Source organism: Pholcus phalangioides, unplaced genomic scaffold, assembly GCF_987345545.1.
Source record: "Pholcus phalangioides strain wild (caught in Gottingen) unplaced genomic scaffold, Ppha-v1.0 ptg000011l_1, whole genome shotgun sequence".
Taxonomy (NCBI): domain Eukaryota; kingdom Metazoa; phylum Arthropoda; class Arachnida; order Araneae; family Pholcidae; genus Pholcus; species Pholcus phalangioides.
In genome coordinates, this window is record NW_028301604.1 from 2,182,371 (window position 1) to 2,205,161 (window position 22,791).

The 22,791-nt window shown below is 35.6% G+C and overlaps 1 protein-coding gene across 4 annotated transcripts in view; it reads right to left on the bottom strand.

Annotated features, from left to right (window-relative positions):
• Positions 1–1,259: 1,259 nt before the first annotated feature.
• The window catches only part of LOC149079938 (proton channel OtopLc-like), a 60,741-nt gene continuing 39,209 nt past the window's right edge, over positions 1,260–22,791 (bottom strand). For all 4 annotated transcript variants that reach the window (XM_089238827.1, XM_089238826.1, XM_089238828.1 and 1 more), the window contains 5 exons: positions 8,217–8,331; positions 7,684–7,942; positions 5,849–6,009; positions 3,557–3,737; positions 1,260–3,281 (listed from right to left, as the gene is read on the bottom strand). In XM_089238827.1, the coding sequence (XP_089094953.1) occupies positions 2,362–3,281; positions 3,557–3,737; positions 5,849–6,009; positions 7,684–7,942; positions 8,217–8,331 (1,636 nt within the window). In that variant the 3' untranslated portion in view covers positions 1,260–2,361. The remainder of the gene's footprint in view (positions 3,282–3,556; positions 3,738–5,848; positions 6,010–7,683; positions 7,943–8,216; positions 8,332–22,791) is intronic.

Genomic DNA, 22,791 nt, shown 5'->3' on the forward strand with positions numbered 1-22,791 from the left:
GATACACAATGGGTGCCGTCTTCAGAGGACAAATTACGTTGACAGGGAATCTCTCTTGGGTTGGTTACCAAACCTTAACGTTCGGTTGTTCAGCGGAAAAAATAAGTCTGTTCGAGTCAGAAATTCTGACCCCGGCGATTGATTCTCCGACTCACTGCTCTACTCTATGAGGCAAACAGTTGATTGAGATGAAACACAACATGAAAAAATGAAGGCAATTTTGAGAGTTTTTTAAAAACACTAAATATATCTATCTATCAATAGGCTGTTTTAATTAGCACAATATAGGTTGCTGTCATTTTTCCTCTCCCCATTCTCTGTGTCTAAGGAGTTATTGGACCTATTATAGCTTAGCTTTTCTTCTTTTTCATTTTACTCACTTCGAGAAACAACTCGTTCAGATTCTATAACTCCATTGTGTTTGATCTTGGTTGTTTTAAGGCTCAGAATCTCGGAGTTTTTTTTTCTAGACACCGACCTAACGCAAGCGAGTAATTCTAGCCGAGACGCCTATAGATAAGTTGATATTTTTAGGAGCTCAAAATCTAGCCATTACTTCCTAGGCTCGGTGGTCTTTCCACAGTAGGATTGTACTTGAATTTTTTAGTAGGCGCTGTAAAAAAAGCTATACGAGACTACCTCACAACAGAATGAGCGTTTGGTCGTCAGAACTAAGGCGACAAAGAAAGGTGTTTCTAAGAGTTTTACCCTGAACGATCAACAGCAGACAAAGAAAAAACTTCACAAAAATGTAGGCAAAGTATTGTCCTTTGGAAGGGAGCGGGCTGCCCTGACCATGCATGCTTTCAGAGCTTAATAGCAATTTTGAAAAATGATAGTAAGGAAATCCCTACACTTTTCTCTGTCTTCTCTCGAATGAATAGCACAAACACAGTCATAGTGAAACTGCAAGAGGAAGCATGTAAATGGAGTTTTTTTTATTTTTCGCAATTAGGTATTCATCCTTTCAGTCAATGGAGGCAGAAAAAAAATTTAACTTTTTTTAAAATTTTTTTGTGTAGATCAAATGTCATTTAGGAGATATAGGTGCCAGTGTAGGTAAAACTTTCATTGGGAGAGCAAACTGCCAGTCTGCCAGACAAAAAGCAAGAAGTCAAAAATAATAATGATGACAATTACGTGGAAACATAAGTACTTCACTTTTTATTTTATCTTATATATTTTTCTTCAGAATTAAGTATTTTTGCACTTATCCACATTTATTTATACATTATAAAACAATCAAAAAACACAAAAACTTTCATAGAAATATTTATTGCCAGTATACAAACAAATAGAAATTTTACAAAATTATGTGTAGTCGTAGGTAAAAAAGTGGCCACCAAAACATTATTTAAGAGCATTTAAAAATTCATCGATGGATTAAAATTTATTCATTGTTTTGACATTGCTTCCTTATCAAATACATGACCGCAAAAAACAGCCACAAAAATTCAATAAATAGTGAGAAATTTTACAAGGTTTCAGTTAAAACGGGTTCGGACTAACAGATTCTTATAGGCATGTAGGACTGTCTTTGATTATATTCAATAAAATTTAAGGCTGCCTTTAAAAGTACCTACATTAAAATGATATATTTCTTTCATACTTTATAGTTAATATGGTTGGTTACAATAGACAGAAGCATTGAGTTTTCTCAATCTCCATAGAATTTAGAACGTTTTATATAGTCATTTTTTATTATTTGAAGGCTCTGTGATGATAATTTAGTATATTTTTAACGAAAAGGAATGTTTTACACCCGTTCCCACTCGATACGAATATTAAAAAAATAAATCTCACATTTTAAAACGCATGAGTATATATCCAGCAAATAGCAGAGATCTTTATCGTGATCCTATATATATATATATGCGATATATCTAATTACTAAGATTTCTAGTTTCTCTAATGTTTCTTTTTTTCAAGTTGTGACCTCAACTACTCTCACAAAACACGGTTTTTGGCACCTTTAAATCATAGACGATAAAAACACTACGATTAATTGCTAGAATTCAATTCGGGTTTAAACTGTCGGAAAATAAATACGTATAATATGCATTTATATGCACCAAACTAATGGTATTTCACTGTACACTTCCACTAACTTCATCCTTACACGAATTGCGTTTCTTCATCGGGGCATCTCATGTAGTCTTAGCTTCTGTTGAGAAGTTTTGTGGAATTCTTACAAAAATGGTTGAGGCAAAAAAAGACTAAAGGTGAGCTTTATATACACCTGTCACACATCCTACAATAAAGACAAAATACACACAAAACAAACATTGAGCACAATTATTATTATTATTATTTGCGAATGAATATTATGCACACCTCTGGTTTGATCACCGTCGAAACTTATTAGTTACATATATTCTTGTATGAATTTTTCCACACTTCGGCGAAGGTGATGAAAGAATGAAACCTGAAGAAGATGCTCAAAGGTAATGTCGTACGCACGATGACTGTCCAGGCCATGAAACCAAAGAAACCCAGTTGAACTGGACTTGCTTGCACTTTTTGCATCTCGAAAGTATAAATGATCCAGAAAGTTAGGTTGACCATCAACAAAAATGTTATTATCTGTCTGCCAGGCTTAGTGTTATCATGCTCGGGTAAATATGTCGAGCGACAAGTGATGTCAGCCACGAATAAGGATTGTAGAGTTACTTGTATAATGGTGAGGCAGCTAGTAACCATAACAAGAAGATTCGGTGCGAAGTGGAGAGGCGAGAGGGTTCCAGCGATGATACCGAACATAGCGTAGGTATACAAGCCGAAGCCACTGACTCTCAACAGCAGGTCGCGAAGATGGTCTTTACGATCGTAATGAAATCGCAAAGATCTTACCCGGAAGAAGCCGATGACAATAGCAATAATAGAGAACAGCATGATGACGGAATGTGATAGATCCGAAAGATACACAGCCAATAAATTCAACTCATCGTGATGGATCAATACGAAAAAGACGATCAGACATATAGTCGAGATCACGAGAAGGAGTAATCCTAAGAACAGACCACGGCTTGAACCTGCGCAATTGACTCTATGGAAAGACTGTGAACTCGAGGTTCTGGATAGTGCATCTTCAGCACTCTGCTCGATGCGAAACATCGGATTGTTGCCAATATTTTTCCACATCACGTACAGCACAGCAGCGGCTATCAGACTGTATTCCACAATAAACGGATACAAGAATGGTGATGCATCAGACACAATTGATCCCATTATATTTTGCTTTTGACACGGGTTGGAGAGGTTTAGTGTGATATTATCATCTTCTGTAAAATAATAAAAAAAAAAACCAAACAATTAAAATTATGCAAATACACAACTTATTGAGTACTCATACCGAGTTAAATTTATTAACAAAAGACTGAAAATATAAAAAATGAATAAAGATGGAAAAAACTGGGTTCATAAATTCACAATAAATCATTATTGTTATTCGATTTCAAACATCAACTAAATTATAGTTAGATACGTATGTTCGTAAATCGACGAGCGTGAAGAAAATTGGCCTATATACACATAAGTATGTGTGGAACATACTAACCAGATAATCGAAAAGGTAGAATCAGTTCCTCCAGACTTGAACCAAGTCCCGATTCACGTTGATTCTCTGCGATAGCTTCAAGGGTCTCTTTTCCCACGGTTCTGATCCAAACACAAAGATTCGTCGCTATGATGTGCATTAGTCCAAATCTAGCTACTACTTTGAATTTCTGGATATTCAACTGTTAAAATAAAAAGAAATACGTTTTAAATTTATAGGTTTTATCGTCGTTCATGTTACTCATTTTATCGATATTTGATATAAAGAAAGAATCATCCTATTTTTTAAAATTGTACAGGGTGATTCAAAACTCAACGTACAAACTTTTAGGGGGAGGAAAAAAAAATAGAATCACATAGGAATGTATGACCGGAAACCCCAACCTGATCAGCTGGAGGATGAACGAAGATGCAGAAATGACAAGACAATAATGGGTGGAAAAATTCTTCATTTAGCGATACTTGACACGAGGACAGTACTGTACTCATTAAGTTTCACACAAGTGATCAAAGTTCTTACCATCCACAGTTATGCACGCTTGAGGGCGCTGTTATCCGCTATTATTTTTGAAAGGGCTCGACAATCAATGCGTCGCCGTTGTGAAGCGTGCATAACTGTGGATGGTAAGAACTTTGAGTACTTGTTGTGAAACTTGACGTTTACACGTACTGTCCTCGTGTAAAGTATCGCTAAATAAAGAGCTTTTCCACCCATTATTGGCTTGTCATTTCAGCATTTTCGTTTTTCCTCCAGCTGATCAGGTTGAGGTGTCCGGTGATTCCATTCTTATGTGATTTCCTATGCGATGAGAATTACATTCCTATGTGATTCCGTTTTGTTTTTGTGTTTACTACCTTCCCTAAAATTTTGTACGTTGAGTTTTGAATCATCCTGTATATTTTTATTAGAAACGCAGTAGGATAACTAATACACGAAAAAATGAAGAAAAAATGTCAAGTTTTTGATCATGAACTACCGATGATGTTAGTGTCGTTTATGAAGCTCTGTTTTGGTGAAGAAGTAAGATGAGGCAGCAGAGAATAAACTTTCATTGTCATTTCATATGCATAATGTCAGTCGATAACCACCGTTATGTGTGTTCCTCAGCTTACTGTTTGTCGTATGTTGAAGAAACAAATGTGAGATACAAGCAATGAAGCTTTAAGATGAACTAAAATGACTGAAATTCTGCCTTGTCATATGCACGAAGCTCTGGAGACTTATAATTTTTGCATCAGACACTTTCCATTAAAACATGTTTTTATATAGCCTTGGCATTATACATGTGATTAATGGCAGTTGTATTGAACATTGGTGAAAAAAATGGACATTTTCCCTTTATATTCATGTGTTATGTATTCATCATTATGTATCGTTAATTTTTTTAAATATATCATTTTGAAATCGGATGATTCTTGCCGAATCACCTTGTATAAAAAATTGAAATAACAATATTAACAAAAAAAGCATCGCACTGCGTAGTTAACTTAAAATAACCCACATTTTTTTTCGTTTTTCGCATCCCACCGTCAGTCATATATAAAAAAAGGAGTTTTACGTGAACCCCCAAAACTATGTGTTTTAAAACCAACTAGAGATTTTAACCTAGAAAATTATCTTTGAGATTTCATTGTAAAACGACGTTTAGTGATCAAACATCTTTCCACAACAGGCAAACAAATCGATACATATAGCTTCTAAGAGAATTTCTAATAGGACAAAAAGAGGCAATTACATCAATTACGCGACAATTCTCTCTTCGTGTGTGTGTTTTTTTTTTTTTGACGATGCATATTACATCGTAATATTTTTTCCTTAACTTTTCCATGAATGGTAGAAGAACCGAACATTAAACGCACACTTCCAGGAATAACAAATTCCTTAAGCGTTTATAAGTGCAGGGATTTGCACTGATGAGCGCCTTTATCTCTTAAAATCGTCATTCTTCCAAACCTGCTAAACGAAATTACCCGTGATGTCATTATCAACGGAATATTAACTCAAAGATATCTCGTGAAATGTCCAATCAATTGTGAGAAACTACTACAAAGATTAACTTAGCATTGAAAGTAAGCCTTTCAAATTGTCAGTGATGTTTCCAAGTCAGAATTTTCTCATGACTATATATATATCCCCTACAGGGTTATTGGATAGTATCATTCTCATATGGATGTCTGATTGGAAAACAATATAGTGAAAAATACTGTTCGTTTGCATATAACATCGGCAATTTATATTTCATGTTTTTGAAAATGTAAGTTTCAATTGAAAAATGATAAAAATTTCACTTACTCTGGCATTTACGAAAATGAAGTACATCTGGGCGAAAGTGAAAATCATTTGAAGAACTGGATTTAGTCCTAAGAAAATGTTGTAGCAAAGTGAATGTGATGGTACTTCAAAAAAAGATCCAAATTCTAATCCATTGTGAACCATGGTACCAAGCCCGAATGCTGAAATGAAAATGATTTATCCATAAAAGACTTGGAAATTTCATCTGCATTTGTGGCAGACATCTTTAGTGGATAGCACAAATAGTTTTTATTTCTCATCATTTTGATTTTATGTCATAGCATATTCAGAAAATTTATTTTTTTAACCCTTTAAAGGGCCATTTTTTCACTATTGAATTTCTAGAATTTTTTTGATGATTTGTTATTGTTTGAGAATTCCATCGAAGCAAATTACTTTTATTCTTTGAATATGTCCCCCCAGTTTTTTGGTGGTAGGGGAAGTATTTGTCCCCCCCCCTTAAAAATTCATAATTTTGAGGTGGCAGTCAGTAATCAGAGTCATATAATAGCAACACAAAACTACCACAGTGAGAAAAGCACTTCTTAAAGGAGCATTTAATAAGAAGTAGGTGGGAAGTATACTTCCTACAGCCTTAGAAAGGGTTAAACAAAGTATTAGTAATCATACACTAGTCAGACACGAAATCAGGAATGCTTCAAAACAGAAATTTTATTAAAGTTTCATTATTGTCACTGTCAAATGCACTACCACAGGACTACATGTTTATTTCTAGTATGGAACATACACGGGTAAAGTATTTTTTTTATTTACCTACTTTTAGGTCGTTTAGACCTAATTATGACAAAGACTAGCATTAAAGGCAAAGCTTTTTTTTTTTTTTTTTTTACTTTTTTATTAATAGTTCTCAGAATATGACGTTCGTGCAGCTGAACAAATGTGTATTTTATACATGCGGAAATTCACTTATTCATATACAATATAAAGAAATATAACAGTCCTTGAAAAAAAAATGGTTTCATTGCGTGGGGTGAAGAAAATAAATACAATATCGTTCTTGCAAAAGAGTTTTTAATGTTGTGGATGAACGTAAAAAATTAGTGTTACTTCATTTGTTTCAAGGCTATATACTAGCAGAAAAAAGTATTTAGATATCTGCTGATTAGGTCACTATCCTTAAGTTTTTCATTCGGTTATAAAGCGTGTTTTATAATCTCTTGAAGTATAATTTACTTAAAATATTAACCCTCTATGCTCTAATGATTCAGCTATATATTTGAATACACGTGACAAATTTACATGGTAAAAAACCCCAATATACCAATTTCTTTTCTCTTTTTTTTGGTACCTTAGAAAAGTGAAATTTCAGTTCAAAAATACGTCTATTTAATTATAATACTTTTTCATCTAGAAAGAGTTTATTGGTGTAATTTTGTTTAGAGCTGTGAAATTTCACACATGTTTGAGGATTTATAAGATAGCACCAAATTGAGGGGATTGGAAATAAAATCCAAAGTAAAAACTATTCAACTTTGCTAAGCAAGGTTTTATCTTTTTATAGGTAACCATTACTGTAAAATCAAGACAAACTGTGTTTCACCCCTAATTAACCATTTTAACTCAAATATCCACTCTAATTAATTTCTGTTTTGATATATTATTTCAATTGGAAGTATGCTAACAGCAACAATTTACATCCGTTTTGGTAAAAAAAAGTTTTTTTTATATGCTTTTATGAGGGGTGAACCTTTTAGAGGGTTAAGAAATATACAGTCATCAATTGAACTCATGTAATAATACAAAATAAATAATGATTACAAGAATCTAGGAGCACTACAGTATGTAATAGTAGAAACGTTCATATATATGCTCACCGATGGCACCGATCCGAAGGAATAAACTTCCATGGCTCTTATCGTTGTCGGATATTCTGTACTTCTTTAATCTCGGTGGAACGGGACCGTCTGGGCCATTATCAACGCCTTTCTCTCCTAACCGTCTAAGACTTTCCAATATGGTGATTTTCTTGGCAACAGCACTAAGCCCACCTCCTGCCGTTGAATCCCGTAGCAGGTAAATGTAGATATACAGAAGAAACAGAAGGGACATCGTATAAAGGTACAAATAGAATCCCTGAAAGCATAAACAAAATTTCATATTTAGACATTGATAACATTTTTATAAACGGATTAGGCTACACAAATATTAAAATAATCTATAACGAACTACACATTTTTCCTTTTAAAATTGCCATTTTAAAGCGAAAATAACGGTTTTAATTGAAAATAGCTTAAACGCTTGACAGCGGCAAATTACCCTTTTAGAAAGGTATCATAGAAGGGCATAAAATTGCTATCCTTTAAATTAAATTACTCAATTGGTATCAGAATTAGATATGATCACTCACTTCGAAATATAGCAATGGGACTTGAGGCGTAACTATTTCAGAGATGAAAAAGGCAACACATATCACTACTACTAGCTGAGCATACATTGAGCTCAAGATGATGAATTGTTGCGTCCTGAAATATACGAAATTTATTAAAAAAAACTATTAAAAATATATATGAACAAATATTCATCACAATCAAACTAAAGTTTTTCAAAGCAAGTACACAAATACATTTTTTTTTTACAAGATATGATATCCTGTTGGCCTCTTTGTCGTAGGAAATGTGTTGGTAGAAATTGTGCAGTTTTTCACTTGTGCACAGCCTGAACATATTTCAGCAATAGATATTGAATGTTCAATAATGAAAACAAGAATATTTTATGCCTTTCTCAATGAATGTAATTTTTACATGATAGCCAGAAAGAAGTGTTCACTTTTGGGTCCCACAGCTCCACATACTGCAGCAAGACCCATAGGCTAGGATCTTTGGTGGGCCCCTGATCAGATCCTCGCTATAGTGAATTTATACTGTCAAGAACAAAAATAAAAAAGATAAAAATCTTTTCAGGTCCCCGGGCTAGAGCCCTATCACCCCCCTCCCTTGTGGGCACCATTTCTGTTCCTATAGGTGTGAGGGATAATTGATGATCAGATCAGTTGAGTCGAGGTAATTTGCACCATTAGCTCAGTAAATTATTCACACAACTGAAATCCGATACTAAAAAATAAATAGTAGGAAACGCAATGAAAAATAATTTTGCTAATCGAAACACAAGTAAAACCTCGTTAAGTCGTCGCTCACGTTATCGAGAAATTATGAGGGCTTAAGAGGAGGACGACTTATGCGAAAGGTCGTCAATTTCCATGTGCAATATTGTGAAAATCGTATAATTTTATTGTAATGTAAAATTTATCAAAATATGTATTGAAATGCATATAGATTGATATGAATGTATATAGATTGCAAATCCCCCCCCCCCAAATTTTTACCCTTTTTAAGGTTTTGGTATTTTACTTATTATGGTTAAATACACTTACACAATTATCAGTTATTCATGATGTAAATACAAGGTAAACTTGAACACGGAGCCCAATTTTGGCTTGAGGAAGTCCTGGGCAGGGCAAAGCAGACACTAGAAGGCCTCAACTTGGGAAAAATGTTTGGTTTTCCCTTATAAAGATATTTTATTTAAATTTGAAGCCCTAAATTAGTGGGGGTCCATGCAGAAATTACGTCCAGCTCAAACAGTCCCCAAAGTTTTTAAGAACTTCAGTTTTTTCAGTCAGCAAATGAACTTCCTCAGTGTAACTTTCATCACTTGAGCTGCACCGTTTTGGTAAATAAGGCTTTTACGATCACTTTTGCACGTGTTGTGGCAATGCTATTATCAAGCTCTTTCTTTAAAAGGAGCCATAGAAATTATTTGTTCCTCTCTCTCTCAAACTTTTCCATGGCAACGAAATAACTCAAAATTAGCGGCGAGTAAACGAGGGATTAATAAAATTTGTTGTTTATGAAAGCTAGACGGGGGCCGAAGAAAAATGTGACTTAACAGGAGTGACGGACTTATTAGGGTAACGAGACTTACCGAGATTTTATTGTAGAAGCTTTGGACATTTTCATATATCCATATAAAGGGTGGTTCTAAATTCAAGGGACAAACTTTATATCTTCAAACTTTTTTTGGCATAGAATGTGTGGCCGAATTGCAAATAGCAAAGGTGGTAGAGGGTGTTTTTAGAGATTGCACAACAGCACTTCACCAAAAGCAAATATATCATTTTTCTAATGGATGTGCTACAATAAGTGCAATGAGGAAATTCGAGGGTGCAGGGTGTTGTCTTCTCATGATTCAACCTGGGTAACGCCAATTCTACTACAAGTCATTATAGTGCTTTATCATTGTTTGGCACAGCACAACCTTGATGGTTTTTGCACCAATAAAAAACAATCTCCAATCCGATCCGAAGGTCCATAGGCACCCTCGAATGGTTGATAGCACATATCGCAGCAAATCCGTCGGAAAAAAATGTATTTGTTTTTGGTAAAGTGTTGAGTACTCTCGAAAAACATCCTCTACCACCTTTGCTATTGCGATTCGACCACACATTCTATGATCAAAAATGCTTGTTTAGGTGTCTCTTAAGAGGTGATATATCATCTCTTGAAGTTTGTCCCATGAATTTAGAATCACCCTATAGATCAAAGTTTCTGAAACTTTTTTTCTACCACTCCCTTCTTTAGGAATAATTTTTATCATCGCCCTCCAACTTAATCCCACCAATAGCATCCCATAATACATGTACACATAGCTGGATATACCATACCATTAAGCTGGGCCATTCCATCTCCCCCCCTCCAGGGATCGATATTGCCCACTTTTTGAAACCCTGATGTAGTTAGACACAATATGTTTTCTTGATTGAAAGTTATTTTATGTGCTTCTTGGAAACAAGCACAAAACCTATCATTTACAGAAATTGGATCGTCTACCTCAGGGATGGGCAAACTACGCCCGCTAAATTCTATTCGGCCCACCGCAGATTTTTTCAAAATAATAGCATAGAAATGTTTTAAAATGAATAAAGTTTTATGATAAATTATATAGGAACGAAAAAAAACTTCTCTTTTTTTTTTTAGGCCACTCCTAAAAGAGTTGGCCATTACTGGTCTACCGTAATAGAAAATATCCATGTAAAGCACAGGGATGCTGGTGCTGTTGCTACCCCAATCTTTTGTTGAAAATTGGACAGGAGGCAAAAGTTACCCTTTCTCCTGATTTCTTGCCCAACTTCGCCTTTCACCGAATTTCTGCCCTTTTTCCTTTTTTGTAAATTTCTACCTCTGTGCCGCTTTGGTCATAACTTCCATGCTGCATTTTTTTCAGAATTTCTGCTGCTTTGCCCTTTTAGGTTTCTAGCGTCACACGTCACCTGGTACAACAAGTCACACCTGAAATAACTCTCATACCATGAAGAAGCTGCTCTTCAACAGATTTGTTTATAAAAATAAAAATAAATCAATATGATTTCTTTATATGTCAGTCTTTCACCAACTATAGGCAAATTTTTTATGTCCAGTAACGGAGGTATACGGCATGAATTTCTCTGGAATTTTTTTTAGTTTTTACTATCTTTGAAAAAAGTCATAACCGCTATTCTGTAGTTTTTTATTTAATGAATCAGTGTGTCCTGGACGAAGTTTTCAGACTCTATTAATTTATTGGCCTAGACCGTTTGCCTCGGAAAAACGCCAGAACTTGGTTTCAAAAAACAATACAGCAGACTCGGTGCAGTGTGAACTTCACTCCCTGAATCTTCTGCTGTACCTCACCTTTCACGTAATTTTCATTCGTGGTCCCCCCCCCTCCCCCTAGATTTCTTCAGGGCTTCAAATGGGCCATGGGGTGAGAACAAGTGATTAGAGCTCATAAAGTGTTTCAGTAGGACTTCGAATAGTGTTCGTCTATAAGATGATATTGCATATTAAAAGAGTTAGCTTTCTCCCAACTTATGCAATTACTTACCATCTTACCATTATTGCAGCGTCTTTGTGATCCAAACTGAGTAAATTGTCTTTTCACATTGCTATATTACAATTAGCTTGTTTTTAGCAATAGAGTAAACTGTCTAAGAGTTTATATAATCTTGAATTAAATGAAGTAAGGAAGATTATTGCAGTTATTAAGGATTTAAAATATTTAAAGCTATCGCGCGCGAGAGGGAAGTTAGTGGAAAGCAAAAGGATTTTAGAACATTAATTATTCAAATACAAACACAAACGCCACAACAGACAAATTTCTCAACGAGGCGGCTGAAAAAAGATGTCTATAAAAAATATGGATGTCAAATATAACTAAAATACAGCAATCCAATATAAGAGCATTTATCTCGAAAATAATTAATAATACATAATACACTGCTCATAAAAAAATTATGGTATGAAGAGCTATCCTCACACTTATCTAATTATGGACAGCTTCTCGATTTATCTCAATACGTTTATCGTACTTCTTTTTAAACGTTTCATTTGTGTTAGAATTTACGACTGCTGGAGGTAAGCTATTCCATTTATTCACAACCCTATTAGAGAAAAACTCCCTGTGGCACCACAACCTAGAATTGCCCCTTACGAATCGATACTGATGTCCCCTTGTCGAAGCAGTTGATTGACGATGTATTAATAACTCATGCTCCATTTTATCCATCCCGTTGAAAACTTTAAACACTTCAATCATATCCCACCGACACCTGCGTTCTTCCAATGTAAACAAATTCAAGTCCCTCTTCATAGCTCAAGCCTTGTGTACCAACAAGAGCATGCGCAGTTCTTCTCTGCGCACCCTCAACCAAGTCAATGTCCCTCTGCAGGTATGGTCTCCTCTCCAAAACTTTATGGCATACTCCAGTCCAGGACGAACTAGGTCTAGGAAAAGCGGAAGAATGACTTTAGAAGAACGCGAAGAGACCTTTTTTAAGAATGAAACCGAGCATTATATTCGCTTTTCTGACCACCACCGAGCAATGTTCGGAATACCTAAACAGCTCGTCAATGAGAACTCCGAAATCGGTGGGCCTATTTGCGTCCGGGATAGTAATACAATTCAACTCGTAAGTGAAAAGTAGGTTGTTCGAACTAAAATGAGCGACTATGCACTTATCACCGATAAAGGTCATGCTCCATTCATTAGCCCCATGCTGCAATCATATTCAAGTTCGTCTGGAGCATCTCTCTATCGCTTGGATTCCCGACTACCCCCATTACCTTCACGCCATCTGCGAATTTTCTAACAATTCCATCGATACCCTGATCAAGTTTATCGATAAAAAGTGCAAAATAGTATGGGTCCAAGGACATTCCTTTGAGGGGACTCCACTTTTCACAACGGTCCAATCAGATTCGAAACCTATCAAACATTTTGATTGATTCTTGTATATTTAATTCAGTAATCGATTTCACCCATGCGATATGATACGATTTCGAACAGTAAAATAAAATGAAAATAACAAAAAAAAAAATCAATTTTTTTAAAAACTTATCTATTCTTTTAGTTTTTTTACTAAAGTTAGTCTGACTCGGCTTTTCTAATAAGTTTCGGTAAAGAAAGGGTTGGAAAACACTCGAAAAACTTACCGAAGCGCGAACTTATCAAAACAAATAGGACAAAATTATGTAAATAAGGAAAAGTAATGTCGGGGAGAAAGAAAGTAGTCGAACGGGTTAACAAAACTGCTGTAGCAACAATACAATAGCTTCTTCCATAGTATACCGACAAATCTCTTGTGTTTAGAGAGAAAAAAAAAAAACTTTTTCAGATTTTTGCCTTTTTGTTTATGCCATTTGACATCACGACTTTGTTACAAAGCATATTGCGCCTTTTTCTCTGAAATAAATCACATTTTTGCTCGGGTTGTTGTGATTCTTTAACAAGTTTTTGTCATTCCTTGACAAGAAATGTGACGTTACTTTTGTCTTGTTCGGCTTTAGGTGAAATATTCCTGTTTTACGATTAACTTGGGATGTGTATATGCGTGGGTTTTGAAAAAAAAAAAAAATCACTACCTCGATTTGCGTTTGGCATTTATTGAAGAAATCTCAGAAATTGCTCTGAACTCATCACCATTAATAAAAATATGTAAGCTTTTCTTATTCTGTTCTATGAATGTGACGTGACCACCGTCAGTTTTACCCCGATAATAAAAAAAAATTATCCTCAGAGTAATCTAATTCATTTTTTTTCCATAAATATTTACAAAAATTCGTATATTAAAATTTTTCCAGAAATTCATATTTAGTAGATTATTTTTTTAGCTTTTAATTCGTAGTTTCCCAAACTTTTTGTTCCATCTTCCCCCCTCCTTCAGAAATTTTTTCTCTCATCGTCCCACCCCCTACTCAAGCGAACCTATAGAATCCTATGTTAAACCAGTAGCTTTTATCGCCCCCCTGGACCATTTCATCGTCCACCAGGGAACGATATTGCCCACTTTGGGAAACACTGTTTAAATTGATCATTGGGTTCTTCAATTCCTTTCGAAAAAACGTGACTTTATGTCATTTAACTGGATTTTCATCTTTTTCTTTCATTTCTTCAAGCAAAAATATGATTTTTTTTTTTTTTTGCTTGTTTTCATGTCACTGTTACTTGCATGAACGACCTTCCCAAGCACGAGGACATTTCTGAATTATTCCCAACAAATGTCGTCATCCAGAGAACTTAAGGAGACATCTTGGAGCTTATCCAACGATCTAAAAGATCAGTTGCCTTGTGTTTACGAATCTATACGCGCGTATACGAAGTGCCTAAACAAGAGGTTTGAAGAAATAACTAATGCAATAAATAGTTCAAGCTTCACTGCTTCGACGTCTACTTCTCGTGGACGTATACCATCAAAATCAAAAAACTTTCCAGCATGTTATGCAAACGTCAAAATGTTACTCATGACAAAACTGTCGCATCTTAATTGAATGCTTTGATTGAAGGAATGATTTGAAAAAAAAATGCATTGTTCAAAATAAATTTTCCAGGTGAATTTTTTTTTTGCATGCTACAAATTAATGTGCTGCAAAAAATATGACGGTTCAAAGATTTCACTATTGTCACGTTTATTTTTATACGTCATTTTTGTTGCCAACTGCAGTTCAGACTTGCTCAGAATAAATGACAATTCACCAGTCGCGTCTAAAAAACTGTGAACTACAAAAACAAACTACTTGTTTAATTGAAAGTTGAGTTGGTTGCAATATTCAAATACATACATTTGTTTAATATCTATTTTCTTAGTATTCTTGGCTACTCTTTAATCATTCTTTTCTTTAGTCCTGGTTTTGGTTTACTTATAAACTATCACGTGTTTAATAGTGGCATATGGTGTTAGAGCGCTTCATCTCTATTTATCAATGTTGTTCGTTCTCTTAGAATATCGTCGTGATTTGGGAGCATTTCTTACTAGGGCTGGTCCGATGAAATAGATAAATCGGGTCCGTTAATCAATCAAAATTTCAGTTAAAAATTTTGGTTGAGTTAATCGACTCGATCAATTCGATTAAAATTTGATAAAAGTTTGCAAAAAAAGTTTTTAATTTAGCTTGATTTATTTGACGAAACCAATTTTTGATGTTTTAAGTTATGTTTCTATACATAACATTTTTCCCACTCCCAACACTTACTCATACACTTTTTCCCCTCACATCAAATTCAAATTTCCCTCAGCCAAAATTCCAAACTTCTAATTGAAGATCCCAGCTCGTACGGAGCCGTACCTTTTATGGAGCGAACAAGAATGCATTTATAAGACGTCCGTTACCTCCTACAAAGTTCCATTTCAGTCAGTCAATCAGACATAACGTTTTAGATGAGTAACCATATTTAAAAATATATGAATCAATCTATTAATCAAGTTTTCCGGCATTGGGGAATACATGTCGATTTAATGAAAATTATTGATACAGAAATTTTAGTTTCAAATTGAGTTTGATGGACATTTCAGAAGATAAGAGGCCAAAATTTATTTATTTCACAGTGAAAAGAACAGTTTTCATGTATTCCGTATAGATTTTTGACTTCTATATTTTTGCAGACATTTTTTTTCAGCCACTTCGTTAGGCAGTTTGCCTGTTGGGGAATTCGTATTTGGGAAGCATCACAAATAGGGTATTATCCAGCAAGAGCTTCTAAGAAAACAAGCAATAGTATGAAGATTGGAAGTAGTTTCGAAATCAGTGATTAACTTAAAGTAACTGTTTTAAATGACAAGATCCAAGTGAAGAAACTTCAAGATTTGACAAATAATGTTCATCATCTTTGACAAATAACGTAAATCGAGAAGCTATCCATACTTAGAATAAGACAACCATAAGTATTCTTTATGGGCATTGTATAATATTTTATCACGTGTATATGTTGTTTATAATTTTTATTAATTGCATTTTTAATTGGATTGCTGTATTTTTGAAATATATGACATCCATATTTTTATGGGCATCTTTTTCTCAGCCACCTTGTTGGGCATTTTGCCTGTTGTGGCGTTGTATTTGTATCTTAAATTGCTTCATGTGGGCAGCCTCGGTATCTTAATTTATCCTTATATTTGTTTAAAACTACGAATAGGTGAATGAAAATGAATAAAAAATATTTTCATATCATCAGTTAATATTATATAGTTACGAAAAATATTCGATTAATCGATCCAAAAATTTTGATTAACCAGTTTAAAATTTTAATCGATTCCCAGCCCTATTTTTTACTATGTCCTAACGCGATTCATACGTTTCTTTTCACTCAAAAAGTCCAGATGATTAATAAGGTGTAGAAAAGGAGTAGAGATGAAGTTTTTGATGTCGCTAAAAGGTGATATGAAATATGTCCTAACACGTCGTCAACTTTTCTTAAAAGCAAAACTAAAATCACAAGCAAAAATCGTTGGACTAAACAAGATGGTTCTAAAATAAAACGAATGAAGAAAGCTGATTATCTTTTAAATTGATGAATGTATTTTACCCCCTCGAGTTAATGCTGTCTTAACGCACAGGCACTGCTCGGGGTCCTCAAGAGAAGAGGGAGGGGCCTTATATATGTACAAAAATAATATCTGGTTGAAATTTTCGAGAGTAGGCATGTAAATTTTCCAGGGAGGGCCTCAGAAAAAAAACTTGGCACGCGGGCACATGATGCTATTAAGACGGCCCTGCTTTGGGTGACCATCCATCTAAACTGGAAAAGAAATCCATCTAAAACTGGTGCAAGTTTTTACTGAGTAATTTGAAAAACGGCAGAGCCTGTTAGGTAAGACGAATGGTTTCAACAAACACGAGAGTATGATGTACCATTATCTGGCTACATTATTTGTGCTAAACCGAAAGAATTTGCTAAAAAATGAAAAATTGTCAATTTTATGGAAAATATTTTGGCAAATGAAAATTAAAGTTTTTCCTTGAATGAAATTATTTGCAAAACAGGATTTCAATATTTTTTTGTTTTTTCACGCTATAAATTCATCATAAAGGGGGCCCCGTAAAAGATCCCAGTCTGGGGGCCCTGCTTCAGGATGTGGGGGCCATGATCCTCAGACAACCTCGATGCTTTCAAAAAATTTTGCTCGACCACAAATTTTTCTTTTTGCATATTTTAACATGATCCTTGTGATTTTCATTAAATGTAGGCCTATACGTGGATGGATAACAGTGGACAACAATAAAATCGCGTCCGACATGAAAGTATACAATTCCGAATGGTTTTGACTTGCTGAAGAAGAACATCACCATGAAAAAGTTTTATTGGCTCTCGTTTTTGAGATATCGCCATGTTAATAGTTAAAAGGTACTTGACGAGCGTTTTTATATGGTAAAATAGTGGAAAGAACCCATGGCCCCCACATCCTGTAGCGGGGCCTCTAGGCTGGGATCTTTTGCGGGCCCCTCGGTCAGACTTTTAACGGGCCCCTTCTGTAGCTAATTTATAGCGTGAAAAAGCAAAAAAATGATGATAATCGTCCCGGGCCCCAGGGCCAGAGCCCTGTCAGCCCCCCCCCCCATGTGGGAGCCATGAAAGAACCATAGATAACAACGTTACACCAGGGAAAATGACCAATTTCGATGTGCTGGCTGACTACTGTTGGACAATTGTAATTGTAAGAGATGCTCCTTATGAAGGTTTTTAACAGCTGGCTGATGCGAAGATATATTTAGAAAAGAAAGAACATTCTACTGCCCTTGCGGGAAATCCAACCCACGTCCTCTCTCTTACCGGCAGAGCGCCCTAGACCACTAGACTACAAAGCAAAGAATACCTCAATCTTTCCTTGGAAGTCGTGTGCACTGAACGGGACCGTACGTGGACGGTCGGACCTAATTCAGGCCAAAGCTCACTATCGCATACTCCTTATGCCCAGTACAAGCGCAATGCAAAATGAAGTACTTGTTAGACACCGCTACTACATTTGCAATTCTATGTATTTTTATTGTTTTATAGGGGAAAGTGGGGGCTAATGGGATAAGGCCATATTTCAGTATTTGTTTTTCTTTTCAAATATTTCTTTCACATTTGAATGACAACAATCAAGATTCTGTTATTAATCACAAGAAGTGTAACATTCCTGGTTATTAGAAAACAGAAAAGATAGTAATCACGTTTTTTACCCTGAAAAGTAAGTTTGATTTTTTTTATTGAATGATTTTGAAACATTAAATTTCTTTACATAGGTGAAGATACTTTAAACTGGTATACTTGCACTTTTCATAAATCTCAGTTACATTTTTTGTGATAAACAGGGGCTGTTCAGATTTTAAAAATATAAAATTTTAGCCCTTGGGGTCAAATGGGGCAAACACACACACACACATAGAGTTTAGTGCTTAAAAAGTGTTTTCTCTCGAGTAAGAAAAAAAACTTGAACAATTCGGTAATGACATCGACGCTACACCATAGCTTAACAACCGTAGCTTGAAACTATAAAGCTTCCATTTCATTATACTTTAGCTTAGGCATGGAAACTCATAAAATTATGCTAAAACTAGCTTTTACCCGTGGCTTCGCTCGCGTGTATGTGGTAAGCTGAAAACTGTTCTGCGATTATTTCTCCCATATAACATTAGAACCCCATATGACACCTTGGGGGCTGAATTTTCAGAAATCTCGCGTCTTAGTGAGGTATTCAGAAATACCTCACTAAGACGCGGGATTATTGTATCCTTTATTGTATATTATAATATACAATACTGACCAAATTTCGTATTTATAGCTTCAGACACTCTGTCTGGTTGGGAGAGATTATTTTTCAGATGTGAGTTTGTAATCCGGGGGGGGGGGGTGCTTTTAAAAATTTTTTGTGGGGATTTGTGCTATGACTTTTTTCCTTATTTGATACTTCACCAAAACTGACTTTGTGTGTGTGGGGTTTTTCTCATGTGTTTTCATTTATTTTTTCTCCAGGAATTGCAGAAAACAAATCAATTTAACCTCACGTTAATCCGATTACCATCTTCCACCCGCCCCGTGAAACCACCACCACTACTACTACTAAACCATACATGCGCCTCGTCCATATTCCTTGCGGAACTTCAAACGAATCGGTTCATGTTGGAATGTGCGTGTCCGTGTTGTAAACCTAACGTAAAGTTTGTTTCTGTGTAATGCTTGTTTTTAAAAAACCTGCGTTTGTGAATTTTCTAAGAAATCTACACGCACAAAATAAGCACATATTTGGAAAGAACGGAAAAAATCCTATAAGAGATGACACCATTTTCATTGAAATACCTGGATTTATTAGCGAGCTGCAAGCGCTGAAAGATTGGCGAAGTTTAAAATCGAATAAAATTTTTCATCGCCAATTACGCAAACACCCTTCAATCTACAATCGGTCTAAATTTACCAAAAACTTACCCACTTCATCAGCTTCCGAGAGAAAGAGCTTACAATAAACCATATCAGTGTTCTTGTTCAGGAGGAATTCAGCCTTTTGTTCGTAATACATCACTGAAATCAACGTTTGTCGAAGTAGATATTCGACGAAAATTCGGAATCGGTGGTTACAGATTTTGGCGACAATTTGATTTTGCAGAAAAAATCTCATAAGGTGACATTACAGGATCATCGACATCTACAGGATATCTGTATTCAATGGCAGGCTTCAATCGCTGAGAGATTGGGGAATTGAAAAATCGAATTGTCGCCAAAACTACTAAAATTACTTCGACGAACGCAGATTTAGTGATGCATTGCGAACAAAGGCTAAATTTCTCCTGAACCAGAACACCGATATGGTTTATTGTAGGCTCTTTCGAAAGCTGGTGCAATGGACAAGTTTTTGGTAAATTTGACCGATTGAGCCAGGAGGGTATTTGCGTAATTGGCGACAATTCGTTTTTGGAATTCGCCAATATTTCAGCACTTGTAGCTCACCAATTAATCCAGATATTTTATTGAAAATTATGTCATCTGTAGGATTTTTTCCGTTCTTTCTAAATATGTGGCTTAGTTTGCGTGTGGGTTTCTTAGAAACTTGACAAATGCAGGTTTTTTGGACTTGACATAATAAGGTAAAAATATAATATAATATAATAATAAGGTAAAATACTCTATAATATATATAATAATAAGGTTATAATATAATAATAAAAAAGGTTTATATAATTTATAAACCTCATTTATTACCTCTTAGTAAACTGAAGAGCCAAAAAAACTGGTACAGGCATGCGTATGCAAATAAAGAGATATGGAACCAATCAGAGTACGGCACTGCGGTCAGCAACGCCTATATAACACAACAAGTGTCTGGCATAGTTGTTAGATCGGTTACTGCTGCTACAATGGCAGGTTATCGAGATTTAAGTGAGTTTGAACGTGGTGTTATAGTCGGCGCACGTGCACGACACAAAGCTTTACGCCTCGCCTGGGCCCGACAACACCGACATTGGACTGTTGAGGACTGGAAACACGTTGCCTGGTCTGACGAGTCTCGGTTCCAATTGCTTCGAGCTGATGGACGTGTACGGGTATGGAGACAACCTCATGAATCCGTGGACCCTACATGTCAACAGGGGACTGTTCAATCTGGTGGAGACTCTGTGATGGTATGGGGCGTGTGCAATTGGCGTGATATGGGACCCCTGATACGTCTAGATACGACTCTGACAGGTGACAGGTACGTAAGCATCCTGTCTGATCGCCTGCACCCATTCATGTCCATTGTGCATTCCGACGGACTTGGACAATTTCAGCAGGACAATGCGACACCACACTCGTCCAGAATTGCTACAAAGTGGCTCCAGGAACACTCTTCTGACTTTAGACACTTCCGCTGGCCACCTAAATCCCCAGACATGAACATTATTGAACATATCTGAGATGCCTTGCAACGTGCTGTTCAGAAGAGATCTCCATCCCCTCTTACTCCTACGGATTTATGGACAGCCCTGCAGGATTCATGGTGTCAACTACCTCCAGCATTACTTCAGACATTAGTCGAGTCCATGCCACGTCGTGTTGCGGCACTTCTGCGGGCTCGCGGGGGCCCTACACGATATTAGGCAGGTGAACCTGTTTTTTTGGCTCTTCAATGTATATCCTTGACCGAAGATCTAATTTAATTTCTGTTAGTTTCTCCTTTTTTCTCCAGAGGCGTTATGAATTTCCAAACATCGGGATGACGGACTTCAACAGTGCTGCTGAATGAATTGTGCCAGCCCTCAATATTATTATTGGCTTTTGTCAAGCCGTCAATAGTGGCGTCGAACTGATTCCATAGTTCTATGGGAAATTTTGGACCTCTCCGACGATTTCTTCATGTTGGCTTTCCAATCCAGGTGCCTTCTGAATAATTTACAATGTCATGTAAATATTCTTCGTTGTCTCTGTAGTACTATCTAACAAATTATGTGGTAGCATTTTACGTCCCTTTTCACTAATTAAAAATTGCAACGGCATCGTCACAGAACAAAAATTATTGAACGTATGGCACGGAATCCTTTTCCCTTGCGCTGAATCGTCGGCACTGAATTGCCTTGCGCTGAATTGTCTCGCACTGAACTGTCGTAGATTCTGGTGGGGGGGGTTTCATGATCCACTTGGATTCGTCTTGGATCACTCCCTTTCATTTGGCAGAATAGGTCGGATTCACCCTGTATAGATAATATTTCTTGTGTGTTTATCTATTTCTTTTTGCGAGTCTGTTTTTCTTGTCCCATTAGAGCCCGAGTTCGGGGTCAAAAGAATTGATTCATAAATTTGGTCAGTGCAAAAGTAACTGGAATTATTTGTTTTGAATATTTTTATCATATAAAAAAATGTGCATGTTTATTAATAAGCAAAAAAAAAAAAAATTCAAGTTGTTTATTTCACTACAAAGAAATCAAAAACAAAAATTTGTCCCATTAGCCCCTCACTTTCCCCTATATATTAATGTTAGGCCTTTATATATTTATAAGTGTTTTTTTTTAAATATTTATTTTGTTTTCCATATACTCATGTTGTGTTTTAATGTATTATAAAATGTATTATATTATATGTATATTAAATGTGGAATTTCAGCGAAAACTAGCCAAACCAGCCTTTTTATGTTCAAATTCGTGTTCGGTCACCGAAATACGTAAAAAATGATTATTTTTGTTTCGGATACAGAAACTTTGTCAAAATTCGTTGTTCAGTTAATTGGGTTTTCACTCATTTTCATAAAATCCAATTTCTATAATCCCACTTGAAGTGATATCTTAGGTGCACGTATTTGAGAAAAGAAGCCTATTCTCACAAAAATGAAACTTCCATTAAAATAAACAATGTAGCATTTTACTGCTATTATCAATAATCTCTGTGTGAACTCTCTCACTACTTTCAAAATATTTGAGCTATATCATACGGTGTGGTATCGATATAAATACTAAAAGTATGCAGGTATTAGTTTTATCCCACCGGCATATTATCGAATTATCCAATTGAATGCTGAACACGAATTTGACCATAAAAAGGCTGGTTTGGCTACGGTCTTCTCTGAAATTCCACATTTAATACACATATATGTTACATTATAACATATCAATAACAATGCAATACATTAAAACACAACATAAGTACATAGGAAACAAAATAAATATGCA